General features: G+C 40.4%; 2 protein-coding genes across 12 annotated transcripts in view; one reads left to right on the top strand and one right to left on the bottom strand.

Moving 5' to 3' along the window:
* LOC101479509 (high-affinity choline transporter 1) overlaps positions 1-10,290 on the bottom strand; it is a 25,097-nt gene extending 14,807 nt beyond the window's left edge. For 6 of the 7 annotated variants that reach the window (XM_076874636.1, XM_076874658.1, XM_076874637.1 and 3 more), the window contains exon 1: positions 10,175-10,290. The gene's annotated coding sequence lies outside the window, so the exon portion shown is untranslated. The remainder of the gene's footprint in view (positions 1-10,174) is intronic. The other variant, XM_076874656.1, reaches the window with a different exon arrangement.
* Positions 10,235-20,215, top strand: dpf2l (D4, zinc and double PHD fingers family 2, like). 5 transcript variants are annotated; one of them, XM_004545546.3, is made up of 11 exons: positions 10,235-10,353; positions 11,933-12,093; positions 12,404-12,511; positions 12,659-12,849; positions 12,960-13,052; positions 13,868-13,952; positions 14,439-14,573; positions 15,209-15,340; positions 15,568-15,680; positions 18,387-18,468; positions 18,642-20,215. In XM_004545546.3, exons 1-11 carry the CDS (start codon positions 10,322-10,324, stop codon positions 18,725-18,727), a joined length of 1,218 nt encoding a protein of 405 aa, XP_004545603.1. In that variant the 5' UTR covers positions 10,235-10,321; the 3' UTR covers positions 18,728-20,215. The 5 variants fall into 5 exon arrangements, with proteins under 5 accessions (XP_004545603.1, XP_004545602.1, XP_004545601.1 ...); XM_004545545.3 differs by having other exon boundaries at positions 12,656-12,849; XM_004545544.6 differs by lacking the exon at positions 10,235-10,353 and adding an exon at positions 10,444-10,832.

Raw genomic sequence — 20,215 nt, 5'->3', positions numbered from 1 at the left:
CAGATAGTGGGACTCCTTCTGCGTATCAGGGATGTAAATCCTTAGGTGACGGCCAAGCAGAAAACAAGGTCATAATTCTCTCTGAGGGAGAAGGTATAGCTCCCCCGTGAGAGGGGCCAACGTGTGAGTTTGTGGAATGTTCTTTGTCTGCGTCTCTGTATATAAGATGTAAGGACGGTGGCCACAATTCAGAGATGGTCCTAGTGTTTCACTGGGATGCTCTCTCCACATTGCAATGTGTTTATCAAACCCACTTCAAATCAAGCTCGCTGGGTGTGTTGGAGGTTATTGTTCAATTTTCCACAACAATTTGGCGTTGTCGGGCAGGATTCCTCCGGTGAGTTTTGCTGAATCACGGGCACGCGGTGACTGGCCATCCTGAGGTAAAATTGCCTCAGTCCCACCGTTGTTTTCAAAAAGGGAGAACCGGGGGGTATGCTTCACCGAATCACACATGCAGGAATTTTTAAAAGAACCAAGAGAGGCACTGCAAAGGATCTGCAACGGTGAGCTGTTTTGATTTGGGAGGATTTTTCTATCGGACCGACGGGGAAATCCTCGCTTCCTTACAGCTGCAATTATTGGGTGCAGGTTCCTAGAAACTCAGTTTGGATATTCAAGTGGGTATTCTTGTTGCAGTGGTAAGTGCAGGATCAAATCCAGGTTTTGGTTGCATGATTTTCTTTTCTCTTTCAGAAATATGGGAAAGAATACATGCAGTATAAAGTGTGTAGAAACTGAGGAATGCAGTAAAGAGAAGTGTGTGTGTGTATATAACCAAGAGTGATGGAAAGAGATGTGTTAAAATGTGGATTGAAGAATAAGAGAGGGAAAGTGTTAATAAGTAGTGATGAAAATGATATTAAATATGTCACACATAAACAGAGAAATGTGAAGGAAAGGCAGGTTTAAGGACATGCTCTGCTGAATCTGCAGCTCCACTGCGCACACAGCCATTAAACAAACACACACACACACACACACACACACACACACACACACGAGTTATTTTTTTCTCCTTATCTTTCCTCATGTGGTGCATTTTCCATTGTTATACCTCTCTGACCTGTCTTCCCCATGTGATGTTTTGTGTAATGTATGTATGGTTGGAAGGGTAAGATGGCGCTGGCACGGCTGGCAGCCTTAACCCAATTTCCCTCGGGATAAATAAAGTATTATCAATCAATCAAATGTTACAGGGGGAAAATGTGTATTCAATGTGAAACACATACTGTGTTAAAATCAGTATCACTCCTTTCACAGACTAGGAAGGTTGACCACATGATTTACAGCAACACCTCTGGAATCTGTTGATCCAGGCCCGACCTGCGAGGACACACCACTGGCTAATGGTTTTTTTTTTTTTCCTCTCTAAGGGTTCTGGCATCACACAGGCAGACATGAGTGAAATGAAGCAGGTTGTGTAGTGATTACAGAACATCTTAGTGTGGGGCTCATTATCATATCTTTATTCATTTTAAGGTGTTGAGCTCAAAGTGTGAAAACAAGTGAGTGACATTACTTAAGAAAAGTTACTGGTTACAGTAGTTTTAATTAAACACATGGGATGATCCATGATTTGGGCAAATTATGGTAACAGTAGTGTTTTAATGATTTGGGGGAAATAAACTGCATATGGCGCACTTTTGTAAGTGGTGTTGGATGCCTTATTACTCTTATGACCCTACAGTTGTTTGTAAGTGTGAAGTTTGTATTTACTCACCGATTTTGGTTTCTAGGTAACTGTGGTGTGGATGCAGGCTCCAGGAAGAGCCAAGAGTTAGAGCCCACTTAACATGACATTAATGCTGATTTTATTCTTTAACACAGGGTTACAGGGCTGAAGTGAAATTACTCCGGAGGAGAAGCCCTGATGTTGTCCATGGCTTTTTACTGTGATTTGTGGGATTAACAGTTCATGTACAGGTATTAAACCTCTACAGGGGGGTTAAGTCCATGTTCAGATAAGGCTTTGATGATCTATAAGTAAACTTCACTGAACTGAAAGGAAAATGTGGTTTGATGATGGTTGACATGTTTTCCAAATGGTTAGAAGTTTTTCCTCCTAGTAAAGAGATACAGGTGCAGCAGCCAGAGTATTGCTGGAAGAAATCATCCCAAGGGTGGAATCTCCTGACTGAGACTGGGTGCTGATCAGAAGTCTTCAGAGACCCAGCAAGAAGCAGGGACCATTCATAGCAGAGCTGACAGCCCAGGCAGTGGTTGAGGTCAAAGGTCGTGCGGTTTGGGGCCCTACTAGTCATCATGAGAAGATTCCAGAACCACAGCAATAACCATAAAGCTGCGTTGGAACGAGAGGGTGAGGGGTGAAAAGAGCACCCTCCTCCAACAAGGGAGTGCCAAGCTCCAACTCAGCGACTGAAGAGTGAGACTCTGTGGCACCTAAGAGGGATCAGCGAATGAATGCAGATAACACCTGCTTAAACAGCCAATCAGTTTCCCTGGAAAGCTTAGTGTGTTTTTAAGTTAAGGTGGTCGTTGGTGTGACGTTAATAATCATTTTATAAATGACATGCATTTACATGACTCTCCGAACATCACAAACTCTGTTAGAGTTCTGAGCATGAGTAAAAGTGATTGGAGTAGTTATAGCATGCAAGTTTTACAGCAACTTGTGCGCATTTTGTAGGGTAGGTAGATTGATTATCTAGCATGTGTAGGAATGTTTAGCTTATTTTAGAGTTTAGGAATGTGTTAGATAGGATATAGAATTGTGAGACAGTGACACTGCCCTGGATATAAATAAAGGCCTGACTGTGTCATGAACTTAGGAGTAGATTTTAGGAGACCCTCCCCCAGTTGAACTGTGAAAGTAAGACAAAGAGGAGTTAATGCTGAGTGGAAATTCCCCAGAGGATACCTGGGTGGGGGTCTCAACATTTGTAACTGGATAACTGTGGTCTGGAAGGGAGATGGACTTTTATGACCGGCAGGGAGTCACGTACATAGAGACACACACCCACAGTGCTTTAACTGTTACGCACCCACAGTCACTCACGTGCACTCACACATACATACAGGTACGCACATACATTCACTCACGTGCGCTCACATAGGCATACGGGTACGCGCACACACAGGCACTCATGTGCTCGTGCATACACACAGACAGAGTTTGGAGCACACCATGGGGGTTTTATGATAGGGTCGCCTCTATAAAGCTGGCTGTAACTAACAAAGGGGTGAAGATTTTGCAGAGGGACATCGGCCTCGTCTTCCCTTCTAGAAGTGCATGCTTAAATGAAGATGAATAAAGGTTTTGTGAAATAACTACTGAGTTCCGGTGCCGTCTCTGGAAGTTTCGAGGAATAAAACGAACCGGGGTGAAACTGATTTCGCAACACATGTCAGTTCCTGATGCGTAAGTGCATTAGGCCCTCATTGTCTGAGTAAACATAGTAACAACAGTTGTGAGTTCTTTTGACATGTGTACTCAATTTTGACACATTTGACACCATAAAGATAGGATTTTTGGTTCATCACATTTCATTGAGGGATTTTGATAGACCTCAAACATGCTGGAAGCACCTAAACGAGGAGGTTTAGAGAGTTAAATGTGGTTGTTTTGGTTTCCCCAATCACTGGTGTAGGAACAGTAAAGATAATTGTAAATGCCCTTGAGAAGGTTTACACCTTTTAAACGGGCTGATGGCTCTACAATAGTAAAGAGTACAGTACACTGCATAGACAGAGAGGAAAGAGCTATAATTCTGTTGTAAAATGTAGCTCAGAAGTGTTTGATATATGTTGGCTGTGTGGAAATTCATGGCTACTTTTGGGTTTTACTTTAAAACTCGAGAAGCACTAACATCAGTGTTAGTATATGTTTGTGGTACCTACAGATTCAGACATATTCACTGTCCTTGATGGCAAACATCTGGACAGGGCAAAGCAAATGGCACAAAGGATTGTGTGTGATGTTTGGCGAGGCATGTGTGCCTCAATCCCTAATAACATGGGGGATGAGGGTCTTTTACAGAAACAGTTAATAAATTGGGAGATTTAATTATAAAGTGGGAAGATATATCACACACTGAAAAACTTCCTTATCTTAACAATGGGTTTTTATGAGAGAGCAGCTTGATGTAACTAAGGTTGAAGTTTTCTTTGCAGATAATGATGATCAATATCATCTCATATTGTGTTTTCTTTTATGATATAACTTCCATCCTTCGAACAAAGGGTGGAGACTTAGATGGAGAGAAGATGACCATAAAATGTGAATTTGTTGTTTCCTTCTGACTATAGGGAAGATGCACATTGTGAATTCTTTGAGTACACAATGGTGTTGATGTACAAAAAAGAAATTTCCATGTGTTTTTATGCGATACTTAATTATTTTTAATTCTTAATTGTGGTATCACAAAGGGTGGAATGTGGTGGCAGATTTATTTTCTCATCTATTAATCACATATTTAATCATATCACATTAGTTATAGTAATATCACTTTACTATAGTAAGAGCACTCCTGTCACTAGTTTACATGCATGTGGAACATTATGTGGAATTATAATATTATTTTATGCCATGTTAGACCCCTAATTAAAGTTTGTGAATTATTATGTAGTTTTAGTTTGCATTATTCTCCTGAATTAGAAGAAGGTGGTAACTATTGCATTTGTTAAACTGATTTGCATTACATTAGATTGCTGATTTATTGTGAATGAATGATATTGTTTTATGATGCATTATACTGCTGAGTTATAAGAAATACTGTTCGCAGAAAGTCATCGCCTTATTTGTCTGATTAGAAGAGAATAGAACATAGTGGAGTTTTCTGCCCCATCTCAGCAGGAGCAGATAAACAGGGAGCCAAGGTCGTAGCTTAGGCGCTGTGTGAGAGAAAGCATGTGAATGTTTAGGCTTTTATGATAAGGTGGGGGCCACTAGAGGCTATAAGAGTTTGATCAATGCTCCACCATTTTGAGATCTGATGCTGTCTGCGTACGGTGTCCATCTCCCACGCGTGTGATCATTAAAATCATCGTTTGACTCAACCCGGCCGGACCAGTGTTGTTATTGTGGTTTTTCCTCTTGTATCCATCCCCAATATTTGAATCCGTAACAGTTTGGGGGCACGTCCTGTGGTATTGGGGTGGAAGTTGGAGGTTTGGACGGTCCGAGGTTGTCGAACGGACAGGCACGAGCCAGTGGTCTGACGTGAGTGGGCATAAGCCGGCTTATACAAAGGTAAGGCACTACCTGTTGAATCTATTTCCAAAGTGTGCCAAATTGGACATGATTAAATTAAAGTCTACTCACTGAAGTTACTGGAGAAGGCCTGTTTTGATTTTGATGAAAAAATCTCATGAGTTTAATGCAGTTAGAGGCTGCTAAGTGTTTAATGCAGTTAGAGGCTCAAGTAGTTTGGTAGGGAATTGGTCATTTTGTGAGTTAGAGGCTCCATTGAACACTAAGTTGCACCTGCCTCAGTCATACTCTTGTTTCGAGGAGTTGACTGCTGTTTCAAAGTGTTATAAATTATTATAGGACGGCAGTTAGAGGCTGCTAAGAAGCGCAGTGCTCAGAGGTAACGCTTGCCAAGGTCGGGGACGTCTAGGCCTTGTCCTCTTTGAGGGATAGTCAGTTGGTCACTGTGGAGCTTGGGGCACTCCAGAATAACTAGTGGTTGCACCACTTTACCGTTTGGAACGGTATCTGCGCTTTTTTGGACACTGTTAAATTGAGTTAGGGACTTTAGGGATTAGGCCAGATACAGTTAGAGGCTGATACTGGTTAATTGATCACAAAAAAGTTGGACTTTCTTCGGTTGGACCCGTTAACTTAAATTTGTCAACAACTAAAACTATAACTGAAACTAAGGATTTTCAGAAAATAAAAACTAGACTAAACTAGCAAACAATTGGTAAAAACTAATTACAACTGATATAAAATTGAAAATCTGAAGTCGAAGCTGAATAAAAATACAAACTAATGAAAATTGCAAAACTATTAAAACCCTGGTGCAGAGATTGTCAAATCTGACCAGGAAATGTTATAAAATGGATTGTCGGAACAGTCAGCGTTAAAGGCACCTTTGACAGTCCAGACTAAGATGTCCGACGCCATGTTGGACATCTTCAGGGCGGAAAAGGGTTGGTGTGACCAACGTGTGGTTTGGCTTGTTGTATGTATATTTCGAGATGATATGGCTCTGGATGGACCAGTTACCAGGGCATGGAAGGAGGACAGACTCATTAAATGAGGAGAAGAAATTTTCTGGGATTGGAGATCCTCTGGGTGAGTGGTTGACTAAAAGCATGCATAAAATAAAAGCTATTTTTTGTTATTGATTGGTAATAGATTGATAATTGGCCACATTTACAGCTGTATTGACTTGTTGTGGATGTAGTCTACTTCATGTTTAAGCACTCTAATTAACAGATTGAAAATAGTGACATTAAAGGAAGAATATGCAGCGCCACCCTGTCAGACGCCAGTGACGGTGGGGCTCAGTGATGAATCAGGTGAGCTGCATTCATGGCTGAATCAAAACAGATTCCCCTGCTATGGTCAGTGAGGGGAAAACAGGGGGAAATAAAAGTAAAAGAGGCATGGATAAACGTTTATGTGTCAAGTTTATAAACGGGATAAAAAGGGGGTGTTTTACTGTTATTTTAGCATCAGCATTATTGTTACATCAGAATCATATAACAAGCATTGTATTGATCATTTATTGAAGCTTTTGACATTACATTAACATTTGTATTACGGTGATTGTTATAACCTCAGGTTAATCTTCTATTTACAGGTGTCTGGATAATCATATGATCTTTCATTGCAGGTGTAACCATGATCATTTTTATACATATTTCAGTTTGTTGCTCATTATAGAGTTGTGCTCAAGTTAATAAGGGTTAAAGGCTACGGTCAACGCGATGTTTGGCTGATCTATGGACTGGAGTGACTTTGGGCATGGAAGGCCGCACGCGCTTACATAACACTGATATCATGCTATTCTTTGTGATCTTTTATTCAGTTATGTCTTTTGCTAACTTTTAAGTAGTGGCAGTTGATTAAACAACATTCATTTAATATTTCATACTTGATTCAGAGCATTACACACAGATCAACTTAACAATCTGCAAAACCTTGTAGCTGCAATGTTGTGTCTCCATAAGGGACAGTTGGCTCCAGGAGATAAGTGGGAGTCAGTGCCTGTCCTCGAGAAGGAGAGAATGTTCCTTTGCTGTGTCAACAAGTTCATATTCAAGTGAAGTTCATATTAATACAGGTTTTGTTTCTTGGCAATTCTGCGGACGCAGGCTCTGGGCGGAGCCAGGAGTTGAACAGATCTAACATGACAATTAAATTGATTTCATTCCCTGGCACAGGATGACAGGACTGGAGCAATGACACTGGATAGGAGAAGGTCTCATACTTTCTAAGATATGAGGTCACTAACCTTTTCTTTTAATTTTCTAGCTCCGTTGATTTGACACATGGGAATGTGTCAAAAAAGGGGGGGGAAGTTGAGTTTTAACATCAAACAAGGATTATATGAACATTTTTATGACTTCATTTGTGTTTTTAATAACTTAGGTATGGTAAAACATAGGCTAGTAATGTCCCAAAAGGTTTCTGGACTTTTTTAGAGAATCAGTGAGAAGCATAAATCATTATTTCCATGTTTAAGCATTAATTATTGAAATGAACTGAATAGCGTTTAGAAGATAAAATGCCTGTGTTCATGAGAAGCTGACTACCACACTGGAGAGGAAACTGTGGGACAGTAGGCGGAAGCAAACACATGATTTTTGGGGAGCAAATGTTAGGATTAAAAATGGCTAATTTGTTTTTGATGTCTTTTGTTAAAATTAGTGGTTTTAATAATTTTCAGACACACCTTGCAAATGTGCTTATAATGAGTTGGCACTCGGTCATTTGAAGGTCATAAGCTTCGTTCGGCGTGATGGTCCGGACTGATAAAGTGTAGGAAATGCCTTGAGTGCAGAGGGCTAAATGCAAACACGCTTACACACACATAGGATATGATTAGAATAAGTCCCTGGGACATTCTGAATATTTTAAACCAATTCTGAATCACCAGAAGATCAGTAGATAACAACATTAGATTATTAGAGCTAGGAAGAGAGGTGTTTTGGTTTTCTGTCTCTTACAGAGAAAGGAACAGACACCAGACGAGGTCACAGATATACGGGGATCCTTCGCAGCAGAGACAGACACGGTGACTGCCGAGACACCAACTGGGTCCAAGTGTCATGGCGTTTGGGCTCCGATTAGTCACCTCAAAAGGATGGATCCCATAAACACAGCAATAACCATGAAGGGGTTGGCGGAAATCCAGGAACACCAGACCAACGAGGTTCGAGAGGCTCTTGGGCAAAGGGGGACACGTTCCTGTTCCTTTTTCTGGGGGATACACAGGACACAGAGGACCCGAGGACACACAGATTGTTGTTTGAAATCGGGGCAGAATAATCCTCTGATCTGTGCAACGACTGAAGGGTTGTCTAACCCCTGAGGTTGAAGAAAGAAGAGCAGAGGATCACCCAACTGGAAGGCACTGGTAGCTGCAGCAATAAAATAAAGGCTAAAAGCTCCTTGGACAGAGGTTCTAGTCTGAGTACGTCTGAAGGGTATACGGTAGCACCAAAATAATACTGTGGGAGGACTGGGGAGTGTCATCTGTACCTGCTATTGTTGTAATAATAGTTTTTCCTTTCATCTGAACTGCGCAAACACAGAGGTCATCTCACATATGGTTCGCCCAACAGGGGGACAAAGGGCTTCAGGAGTGAGAAGAAATGAACCCGGCCACACTGGATTACAGGGTGTAGGTGAGCTCTTTATTCTAAAGAGCTCATCAGGGGGAGTGTGGGATTATAATATTATTTTATGCCATGTTAGACCCCTAATTAAAGTTTGTGAATTATTATGTAGTTTTAGTTGGCATTATTCTCCTGAATTAGAAGAAGGTGGTAACTATTGCATTTGTTAAACTGATTTGCATTACATTAGACTGCTGATTTATTGTGAATGAATGATATTGTTTTATGATGCATTATACTGCTGAGTTATAAGAAATACTGTTCGCAGAAAGTCATCGCCTTATTTGTCTGATTAGAAGAGAATAGAACATAGTGGAGTTTTCTGCCCCATCTCAGCAGGAGCAGATAAACAGGGAGCCATGGTTGTAGCTTAGGCGCTGTGTGAGAGAAAGCATGTGAATATTTAGGCTTTTATGATAAGGTGGGGGCCATTAGAGGCTATAAGAGTTTGATCAATGCTCCACCATTTTGAGATCTGATGCTGTCTGGGTACGGTGTCCATCTCCCACGCGTGTGATCATTAAAATCATCATTTGACTCAACCCGGCCGGACCAGTGTTGTTATTGTGGTTTTTCCTCTTGTATCCATCCCCAATATTTGAATCCGTAACAGTTAACACAGTGAGGCCATTGTAATGGGAGACGTTAAACAGATAGTGGGATTCCTTCTGCTTATCAATGTGTAAGAGTTTGTGGAATGTTCTTTGTCTGTGTCCCTGTATATAAGATGTAAGGGCGGTGGCCACAATTCAGAGATGGTCCTAGTGTTTCACTGGGGTGCTCTCTACACATTGCGATGTGTTTATTAAACCCACTTCAAATCAAGCTCGCTGGATGTGTTGCAGGTTATTGTTAAATTTTCCACAACCGTTTGTTGCAACAAACGGTCTAGGGCCTTATCAAACAGTCCATGGACTCTCTTAGAAAAAGAAAAAAATATAGGGGGGCAGGGGGCGGGCTATAATCAGATGCTACAAATGTCGAAAAATGCCATTAAAATGACCAGTGATTTTATGATGCAAGAGTTATTTTGAGCACACATTAACGCAGGTGTGCATTGTTATGTTGGCTTTCCCTTTGGCATAGAAGCTTTTGAAAATAAATGATGTAGACAACCCTGTCTCACAGTAAATATAAATGCTTGTTCTGTTGACAAATTTGAACTTTGGTTGTAGTAAAAAAACAAAAAAACAAAACTAAAACCAACCCCCCCCCCCAAACCAAACAAACGTCGAGAGACACACAATTTCAACACATGGCACATTTTCTAAACTTATTAGTATTTTATGCATCAGATTTTTGCTCATGTTTCATATTCTTTCGTCTATAAGTCACCTTAAGTACAAATGACTCCTCTTACCCGAATATGGTTGTGTAGCGGAACCGAAGTGCGGAGAAGTTTGTTGTAAAATGCGCATTTCGTGTTTTTCACCAGGTGGAGGCAATAACGGTTTCCAGAATCTGTGCGCAGGCGCAGTGGCACATCACACAACCGCAATAAGCAAATATGGCGGCGGCCGTCGACAGTGTTGTTAAAGTGTAAGTTTACCTTTATTTATTGTGAGAGTTAAACTAGCAGCCGCACAGAGGCGCTTTTTTAGTTAATTATTCATCGTTTCAAAGGCAGGGCGCAGAAAAATTGCACATCGCATCTTCAGTATTGAATACGATAATTGTCCCAAGAGGATAACGTTATCCTCCGTGCTACTGTTAGCTTGTTAGCTTTGGGGAAACATAAGGGAATCAACCCTGCTATGGAGCTGCATTTCAGCCTCAGTTTAAGCCTAATTCAGCAAGTCTTAATTGTACTTAAAGTGGTTTTACGTGTAAAAGCTTTAAACTGTTTGTAGCCAGTCGCACGCAGATGAAAGAGGGTTAATTTTCCTTTAACCTGTCAGGTTGGCGGGCGCTTTGTTGTGACGAGAGTCGCTAACAATCAACCTTTTGTTCTGACACCCTCCACCGTTACTGATAATGCTGAGTGCTCAAATGAAACTAGGCTTGGTTTGGTGTCGCCCGTAAGTAAATAATTAAATACATTGACCCCAGACAGAAAATATCATCGTTTTACTGTTGTGATTCAACATAATTAATAGTGGATTTATGAGGAGAGCAGTAACCCTTAATTATTCATTTTAGATACATCGACATTGACTACTGTTAAAATAGTTAAATTGTGATGTAATTGCAAAGCAGTAGAAGAGACGTTTGTGGTGAAATATGCGAGCAAAGTCGCAGTAGGTTGTTCGGTAGTGCCGTTTGCAGTAATTTCACAGCTCCTTTGTTGTGCAGCTCAAGCAAGGCCGGTTTGTGTGATAGCACAGTCATGTATCAGCTGCATGTCATTCAAAAAAGACTGTTTTAAAGTGAAAATAAGCTTTTATGTGTCTTAATTCACTTTATCTCGACTCTTTACAGAGCATAGTCATGCTGTTAAACCCAGCTAAAATTTGCTTGGCAGATAAGTAACAAAAATAGCAGCTGAAAAAAAGGTTTAGTACTAGAGAAGCACTGATTGCAATTTTCTTGGCTGATTTTTCCCTTAACTGCGACCTGCCAATACCATTTCCTTTTTTTTCTAAGAACTATAACTCAGGATATATTAATCAAACTGAACCTTTTTTTCAATGCAAATTATTTTCATAATAAAGAGATAATTAAACTTGAAAATGTCCCCCAGGTTGAAGTTAATTAGAGGATTTTCTCTCACTTAAATTACTGAAAATAAAATGCTCTGCTGTGTGTTGTTTGCAGTATGTTAATAACGTAACCAGATAACTCTTATATCTTTTTCACTTGCTTGCATAATTTTTCACATAACTGCATTGATCTTTTGCTCATACTGAGGCTGCTAGCTTGTGCCTGGCTCTGAGCTCTGGATAGTTTTAGCTAGAGATACACCCATTGACTGTGCAGGGATATCTGAGCTAAAGCAAGCCAAGGAGGGAAACCACGAAAGCATTTGTGACAACAAATGTAATGAGACAGTTAAACATAGACATTTTAAGGACTGCTGGTGCTGCTGATACATTTTTACTTATCTCTTCAGTGTTGATTATTAATAGTCTGTTCTGATTTGTGTTATTTGACCTGTTAGTGTCCAACTTCCACTTTTCAGGCTTGGAGAGCAGTATTACAGAGATGCCATGGAGCAGTGTCATAATTATAATGCTCGTCTGTGTGCCGAGCGCAGCATCCTTATGCCTTTCCTGGACTCTCAGACTGGTGTAGCCCAGTCAAACTGTTACATCTGGATGGAGAAGAGACACCGAAGTGCAGGTATCGAAGTAGTGTTGGATGATTTCTTTAAGTATTTGTAGGTTCTCAGTCATCTAGGTCATAGTAATCCAAGGAGCTTGGAAAGCAAAGCGACTGGACGACCTTACGTTTCTTGAAGACATTTCACCTCTTATCCGAGAAGCTTCTGAAGAACCAAAGAACTGAAGAAGCTTCTTGGATTAGAGGTTGATGAAGTCCAGTCACTTTTCTTTCCAAGCTCCTTAGATGATCTCTGTAACTGATATACAGGGTGTAGCATGTCATCTCACTAAAATATACTTCAGCTTTTGGTGTTTCTCTGTCACATCAGGCGTAGCTCCAGGGCAGCTCTACACCTACCCAGCCCGTCGCTGGAGAAAGAAACGGCGTTCTCATCCCCCTGAGGATCCCCGTCTGGCCTTTCCCCCAATCAAACCAGGTACCACCTCTGATGAAACAACTTTTCCATTTAAATAAACATTCCATAAGTTTAATTATTTTCTTTTTTTTTTCTTCTATACACTGGTTTATCTGTTACACTTGTAGTGGTTGTATGCATTTTTGTTCTGCTTTGTTTGTGTAGCAGACTTGGAGCTGGGTCTGAAGCGCGATGCCTTGGGAGCAGTGGATGGCAGCAGTTTGGAGGCCCTGCTGAAAGGAGAGCCCCTTGACAGGAGGAGCGGTGTGGCAGATGTTCGAGGCCCTGAGGATGATCCGGCTACCGTGGAGCCTCCTGTGACATCAACGACCACCACATCCTCTGGGCGCATCCGTAAGGTCAGACCCAAAGCTGACTCGATGCTGATGCTTTTTGTCAAAAATGGCACAAATGATTTTTTTTTTTTTTTTAACAAGCAGAAGCAATTAGACTGTTATTTTTATGGTAGAGAGTGCTGGACCATGATGACTACCTGGATGATCTGGATGACGAAGACTTTGAGGATGAGACCCCCAAGAGGCGAGGGAAGAGCAAGTCCAAGGTTAGTGTTCTGCTTCTTCACTGATGGATTGCCAACTGTGAGTCTAAACTGATATGTTTAAAATATTAACTTGGCCGACATTTGATGTTACATCTTTCTGACAGGAAATAAAGAAATCTTTACAATAACAAAAAGAAAAACGTGACCAGATGAGCTGCTGATAATTCAAGTCATCCTTTGTCTTATTTGCAGTCAGCGTAATGTGTTTTCAATGTTGTCATTTTTAATAATACAGTTAATTTGATTAATCAGCTCATCATTTGTCTTACATAATTAAAACAGTGATAGTTGATAGATAACTGAATTAAAACAACTTACAACAACAGTGCTTACAGTTACTACTTAAGTTGCAATGCTTATAGTTCTCAATCTAACGTTTTTCTTAAACGCACTTCTTTTCCATGGATATTGTTTGATCTCTTCAGAGATACAATATGAAACATCACTGGCTTCTTTAGTCTGATTGACTGACACTGTTCTGTCATTCAGACACAGATACGGTTGGCCATTGTGCTTTTGATACATGAAGCTGACACTCTTATCGAAAGGCATATTTATCTGAAAGGGGCTTTTCTTGTTCAGCTGGTTCTCCTGTGTCAGAGTTTATTTTTGTAATTTTGATTTCTCCAGTGAACCAATTTCACAAAATGTTCAATTCATTTTCATTTCTCAAAACATTTTGATCTGTACCAATTGTCAGAAATGCACTTACTTCTCATTGTTTTTCAAAACCGTTAAAGGTGATGTATGCAAAGTAAGTTGTGTTGTTTAAGTTGGTCTGTTTGTTGGTCTCAACTGTGCAATTTGTTGTTCAGGGCCGCAGTGACAAGAATGGCAAGAAGAAAACGGAGGCCGCAGCTGCAGCGCTGGAGGAAAGGGATAAACCTTACGCCTGCGACAGTGAGTATTAGCTTTCTGTGTAACGTGTTTGTGTGCGCCATGCATGTCAGCAAGAGAGGCTTTTGCTTTTCCCCTCTTAAAAGACAAAGATGAGCCTTGTTCCATGCATGGAGTCATCTGAAAGATCCCACCTGGAACTAAAGTTTGACGACGCAGAAGTTGAAAAAGTTGCTCGCCTGGATGCGTTGTCTTTTTTTTCTTTTCTCTCTCTTATCCCTGAGATACTGCTTCGTGTGCTCTGTAACTTCCTGTTGGCCCCAGCTCACTGTGCAAATGCTCTCCTTCGCTGTATGAGTCTGCTACTAGCGTGTCCGTCAACAATTAATCATATGAAATGAAGTTAGTTTTTTTTAATGTTTTTACTTGGTTTTGAGGTGGTGAAAGGTGCACGCCCACCTTGTTTCCAACTTGGGCCTTTTTGGACGGTAGTTAAAATTCGCTGCCACAACTATAACACTTTTGTATGAACGTGTGTGTGTGTGTCAGTTTGTGGGAAGCGCTACAAGAACCGTCCTGGCCTGAGCTACCACTATACACACTCTCACCTGGCAGAGGAGGAGGGCGAGGACCGCGAGGAGATCGAGGCACCACCCACTCCTCGCCAGCCTGAGGAGCAGAAGAGTGAGTCACTCTCTAGTGCTGAGAGAGAGAGAGATGGAGAGAAAGAGGGGAGGGAGGTTTGGTTGCATGCTGTGTAGCATGTGTGTGTTTGTTCAAGGGAAGTCTCTCTCTCATTCTTTTTTTTTTTAATTTTTCTTGCTCTTTTCATTTTTTGATTTTCATTATTTCAGATCCCAAATTTGGAGGCATTCCTGATTGAAACATGCTTGCACAGTTGGGACTTTTGGCTCCCCCCCCCCCCCCCCCCCCCTTTTTTTTTTTTTTTAAAAGCATATCATCCATATTTATTTTTTCCTTTGTCTGCTGTTTTTAAACCCCCAAACATATCCATGGTCTTGCTTTTTAAAAAAAAAAAAAAATTCCTTTGTGCACGCGAAATCGTGTTATCATATACATAAAAAGAAGTGCGTTTTGTGAGTTGTCACTCATACTTAAGTTTCAATCATAATTCAATGCATCATCATTATGAATGTTATTTTTGGAAGGCCTGCTACAAACAGGTTTGTACTTGGAAAATGTGGAACTTTCATTTTTAAGCTGTATATGCTGATCTGCTTACCTGGGAGAAGAGCGCAGTGTTCTCTTTCCTTCATACGTTCAGATTCTTATAGTTTCTTCACTTATTTCCTGCACAGCTACTAAGAAGGGTCCCAATGGGCTGGCACTGCCCAACGATTACTGTGACTTCTGTCTGGGAGATTCCACCCTAAACCAGAAGACCGGCCAATCAGAAGAGTTGGTATCCTGTTCAGACTGCGGTCGCTCAGGTATGAACGCATTGTGTCCCTTTAGGCTTGGTTATCACACATATAGTTAAAAGCAGATATTTATCTGCTGTTTGGTGTAATTGGTCTTTCTTGAGACAACCATTTAAACTTAAAATGTTCTGTATCATGATGCCTGCAGGTCTTTCCACACTACTTCCTCACAGTTTTCATTGTTGTTCACCTGTTTTGTGTGTGTGTTTTTGGGGTTTTTTGTCTCCTTTGCGTAGGCCACCCAACGTGCCTGCAGTTCACACCAGTGATGATGGCTGCGGTGAAGACCTATCGCTGGCAGTGCATCGAGTGCAAATGCTGCAATGTTTGTGGCACCTCCGAGAATGATGTGAGCTTTTTAAAAAAAATTTATTTATTTATTTTATTTTATTTATTTATTTATTTTTTTTTATTTTTTTATTTTTTTAATGTTCCCCAAAACCTTAATCTGTAGTGGTTACAAGTTTAAAAAAACTGCCTGTGACCCCTTTCTTCTCTTTTTGACCATATCCACATAAGACTGTCTATTTTTTTTGAAATTCTTTATTTTCAAGAAGTGGAGTACAACATAGTGTGTCAATAACAGGATGTCCAAATATAAACCACTTTTATCTTTTTACGTTTTGAGAACAAAGAACAAGTGGGGAGCAAAGGAAAAACATCCGTCACAGGGTTTAAAGGGGGATAAGGCACTCACAGGCACTCTAAGTTTCTAAACAGGAGAAATTTCAACAAAGTCTGGGTGCAGAGGCTTAATAAAACTGACCCACTTGCTCCATAATTTGACAAAAATGCTCTTTTTTTTTTTTTTTAAGACTTATTGAAAACATAATAGCTTCCATTACATAAATCTCATTCACAATGTCTTTCTACTCTGATATAGTGGGAGGCACGGGAAGGAGCCAGCATCTCTTGACTGCCTTTTTGGCTGCTTTTACCAGAATTGTAAAAAGATATTTATTTACTATGCACTGCAAGATTTACTAAGAATATGGTAGAAAATTGTAAAGGTATATTATTTGACTTAAACTTTCTATTTTTAAAAATCGTTTTGTTTTAATGAGCAAACATCCACTCTGTGCGTCACAGCTGTGGGACAGACACAGTGCAACATCACTTCTCAGTTTCAGCTTGTTGACTTGCAGTCCCCCCGACTCTGTTTTTAGTGTGTTTAATGAGTTTGAGAGGGACAACAAAGGCATATTAGTTGTTATAGTGGCTCATGTAGGTGTGATTAACTTTATTTTCTTTATTGATGAACTGCTGTCTTGACACCAGCATAACATACTGGGCCAAATAAACAGTATCTTTGGATATCAGATTTTAAAAAATTGGATAAGATAAGATACCTTTATTAGTCCTACGAGTGGGGAATTTCATAGTTCAATTAAAGAGAAAATCATATAAAAATGATATCGGATATTCTTCTTGTGAATGCGATAACTCAACAAGGTGATGTACGAGCTTCGAACTGATACCTTAGGGCTGGCTATTAAAAATCTCGGATCAGTTGAAATCCTGGTGAGGTCAAGTTTCCTGAAAATCTTGTTAATGTGAAAGCAAGAACAATGTAATGCAGGATTTTAAAATTGATACCATAGGTTTATCTACTAGGAAGGGGTACCCTAACCCTCTGAGTGGTAGCACTGGTGGTCACCAGTATTTTTTAAGTCTGTTAATTAATTAATTAATTAATTAATTAATTAATTAATTAATTTTTAGCTTATTTTGACAAACAGAAATTGAGACTGTTTCTGAGAGTAACTGTCCTTTTGCTCCTCCTTACTTCAATTCAGTTTTCATACAGTGTCTCTTCCTTACAATGTAAGGTAAAGACCATCAGTACTATAGGAAATACCCCAACAATCAGACAGCCCCCTATGAGCAAGCACTTTGGTGATAGTAGGTAGGAGAAACTTCCTTTTAACCCTTTAAGACCTACCATAGAACCAAGTTCGCCAGAGTTTATATTATATTTTTACATGCTGTGGAGCCATTTTTGGGAGCATTTCAAGTTGCTATACATCAATACAACCATTATAGCCCAAACTTTAATAATATGTCTGCATTAGGTGCATAGTAATTACATAAATTGCAAAAAAGTGCAATAAACTACAAAAAAATTGAAAATCGTTTTTGTTTTTTTAACATATATTTCTAGTTAGAGAAATTTAAGAGGCTTATCCCTCAAAACTGTAAATACAAAAAAGTTACACAAACTAGTTTCCCACCACAGGAAATTTATTTTGAGTGTCTTCATAGTTTTATTTTTGAAATACACCAATTTTTATATACTGCAGGAAAAACGAAAATAAATATTATAGTGCAAATTTGCAAAATAACAGCATATGCATCAAAATAAACTATTTCCAGCAGTGCAATATGAGTCCTAAGCATCCCAGAAACGACACAGAAAGTCATAAACTCAAACATAACTTTTTAAAACACATAACAAGTAAAACACAAGCTCATAAGGGCCCGATCGTAAAAAACTACATTTCCGCAAAATGACGTCACTTCCGGTTTCGGGCAGGTCATGCGGTCATGTGATAGTTCGCGCTGATGGACGTAGGAAGTGTTACAAACAGCTGATGGATCGGCGAAGCGTGTTTCTGGAATATCATGTTTTTGTTGCTGCAAGTGATTTTTATGCAGTTTTTGCAAAGCTATATGTGGAAGGAAACTGTGACCTAGGACAAGCTGATGGCATAAGATGTAAGTACAACTCCTCCAGTTTCATATGCAAAAAAAATTATTGTGCTAGCTTAAGTGGTTGCAGAGCTACCGGGATTTAAAAATAGTTACGCAAAACAGAGCGTGCCCGCTCCGATCGGCTGTAAAGGGTTAATAGAAAGAAATCTCCTGCGGAACCAGGCTCAGAAGGGGCAGCCATCGCCTATTTGGGTGTGAGGGGAGGAACATGGGATAAAAGACACACGGTGGAAGAGCCAGAGATGAATAATAATAACTAATTATTAAATGCCGAGGGTTAGGGGAGTGAAAAGCGTGAGCGGTGAGCATTTCATCAGTAAATTGAAATTTTGTGTATTTGTAGGACCAGCTGCTGTTCTGTGATGACTGTGATCGAGGCTACCACATGTACTGTCTAACTCCACCCATGACTGAACCACCAGAGGGTAAGCAGACACTTTACAGCAGAGGGTAGCAAACTCAGAGGAAGTTGTTAGATACAACTGAGAGAGCTGTAAAAATGTGACTAATACAACAGCTAGTGGCCTTCTGGTATCTGCCAAGTTACTCCGAGATTCCATCACTTCGAGCCTTGTCTCACTTTGCTTCTGTTTTCCAGGGAGCTGGAGCTGCCACCTGTGCCTGGCTCTGCTGAAGGACAAAGCCTCCATATACCAGCAAAACCAGAGCTCCGCCCCTGAGTGACAACACAGTGGTGGACTCCACCCCCTTCAGGCACCAGGATCCCACCCCGAATTGAAACGTCAGACCTCCTCTCAGTCCGGAGCTCGAGGCTTGGTCCTGATGTAGCTGAGCCGGATTGCAGATCAGCTTTAGAAGTCTTTCATATCTTCAGCGGCCAAAGGGGGAAGGGGGAACAGAGCCAAAACAGACCTCAGATCAGCAACCACGGGGATCAAACCGTCACTACCAACCTGCCTGCAGAGTCCCCGAGGGCTGCCGTCAAACAGCATGGACACACACTTTCTCCTGGACTGTTACACACCAGATACCAGAGACACAGCGCATACAGTAACCATAGTAGCTGCTGTCTCCATGGGAGCTCCTAGGAGAAAACGGATTAGCACCACAGCTAACAACCTGCACCCCTCACACTCAAAGACACAGTGTGCAGTGTCGACCCACCACAGTTCTTCTTCTGCTGAATGATCTGTTTTTATTCCCCGAAAGGAGCAAAAGGAAAATGTCACAACATACAGTAAACGGTTGAGTATTCTTCTTGTTCTTCTTCTTCTTATTGTTATTATTATCATTATTGTTATTGTTCTGGTTACTAGTTGGCTTTTGTAGTGGCATGTGTGCTTTTGTCTGATCCATCGGAGTATTTATCCTTTGAGGAAGTTTCCAGAGAGGGACCCGGTCAGTGCCAAGGTCCGCCATCACACGACAGCAGCTCATCACTCGCTCATTTGAGTCTGCACAAAAGTTTTTGTATTTGCTACCTTTCACCTCCACTCCATTACTTCAACCAAACACTACATAAAGACCATATGCTGTAGGCTGAGCTCATCAAACAAAAGCCCTTTTCCCCCTTTTTTTTCATCTTTCTCCATCAGACAGAAAACCTGATTTTGCCGGGACGTCAGAAACATGAAACTAATTAGGATAAAGTAGCATCCTGTTCTCACAGCTGTTATTTTGCTTGCTTTGTAAACTTCATCTAGCAGTGACATCATCCTTTCACACTCCATTTCTGTTGATTCAGTGGCACACACTCATTCACAAACTGTAGCTGCTTTCATCATTTGTCACACTGAGGCAGATTTGCATGCAAATTGCACCCGTATGAACGCACACACACTCTCATGTCACACTCTTTATTTTTTTTGTTGTTGTTGACATTGTATTGTTTGTATTTTATTTTATTTTTTCATTTTGTATTATCTGATATTCCATTGGTATTGGGAGTTTTCTAGTAGAATTTTGTAAACTCTACAGCATAGCAAACACTTCAATATCTAGCTCCTAATGCATTCTCTGTACTGTATTTGCCTTTTTCTATTTTTTTTATGACTGTGACATGTTTGGATTTATTTGATTATTCTGATATGTCAAACCTCCATTATGAGTATTTGTATAATGATGTACTTTGTTGTACTATTTTTATTTTTACATTTCTTTGGTATTGAAGCCAATTTAGCCTGAATGAAAAATATCACCTTTAATAATGTG

The sequence above is a fragment of the Maylandia zebra genome, linkage group LG2, assembly GCF_041146795.1.
Source record: "Maylandia zebra isolate NMK-2024a linkage group LG2, Mzebra_GT3a, whole genome shotgun sequence".
Classification (NCBI taxonomy): domain Eukaryota; kingdom Metazoa; phylum Chordata; class Actinopteri; order Cichliformes; family Cichlidae; genus Maylandia; species Maylandia zebra.
The sequence above is the reverse complement of the archived record's forward strand: the minus strand, read 5'-3'. Positions and strand labels throughout refer to the sequence as shown.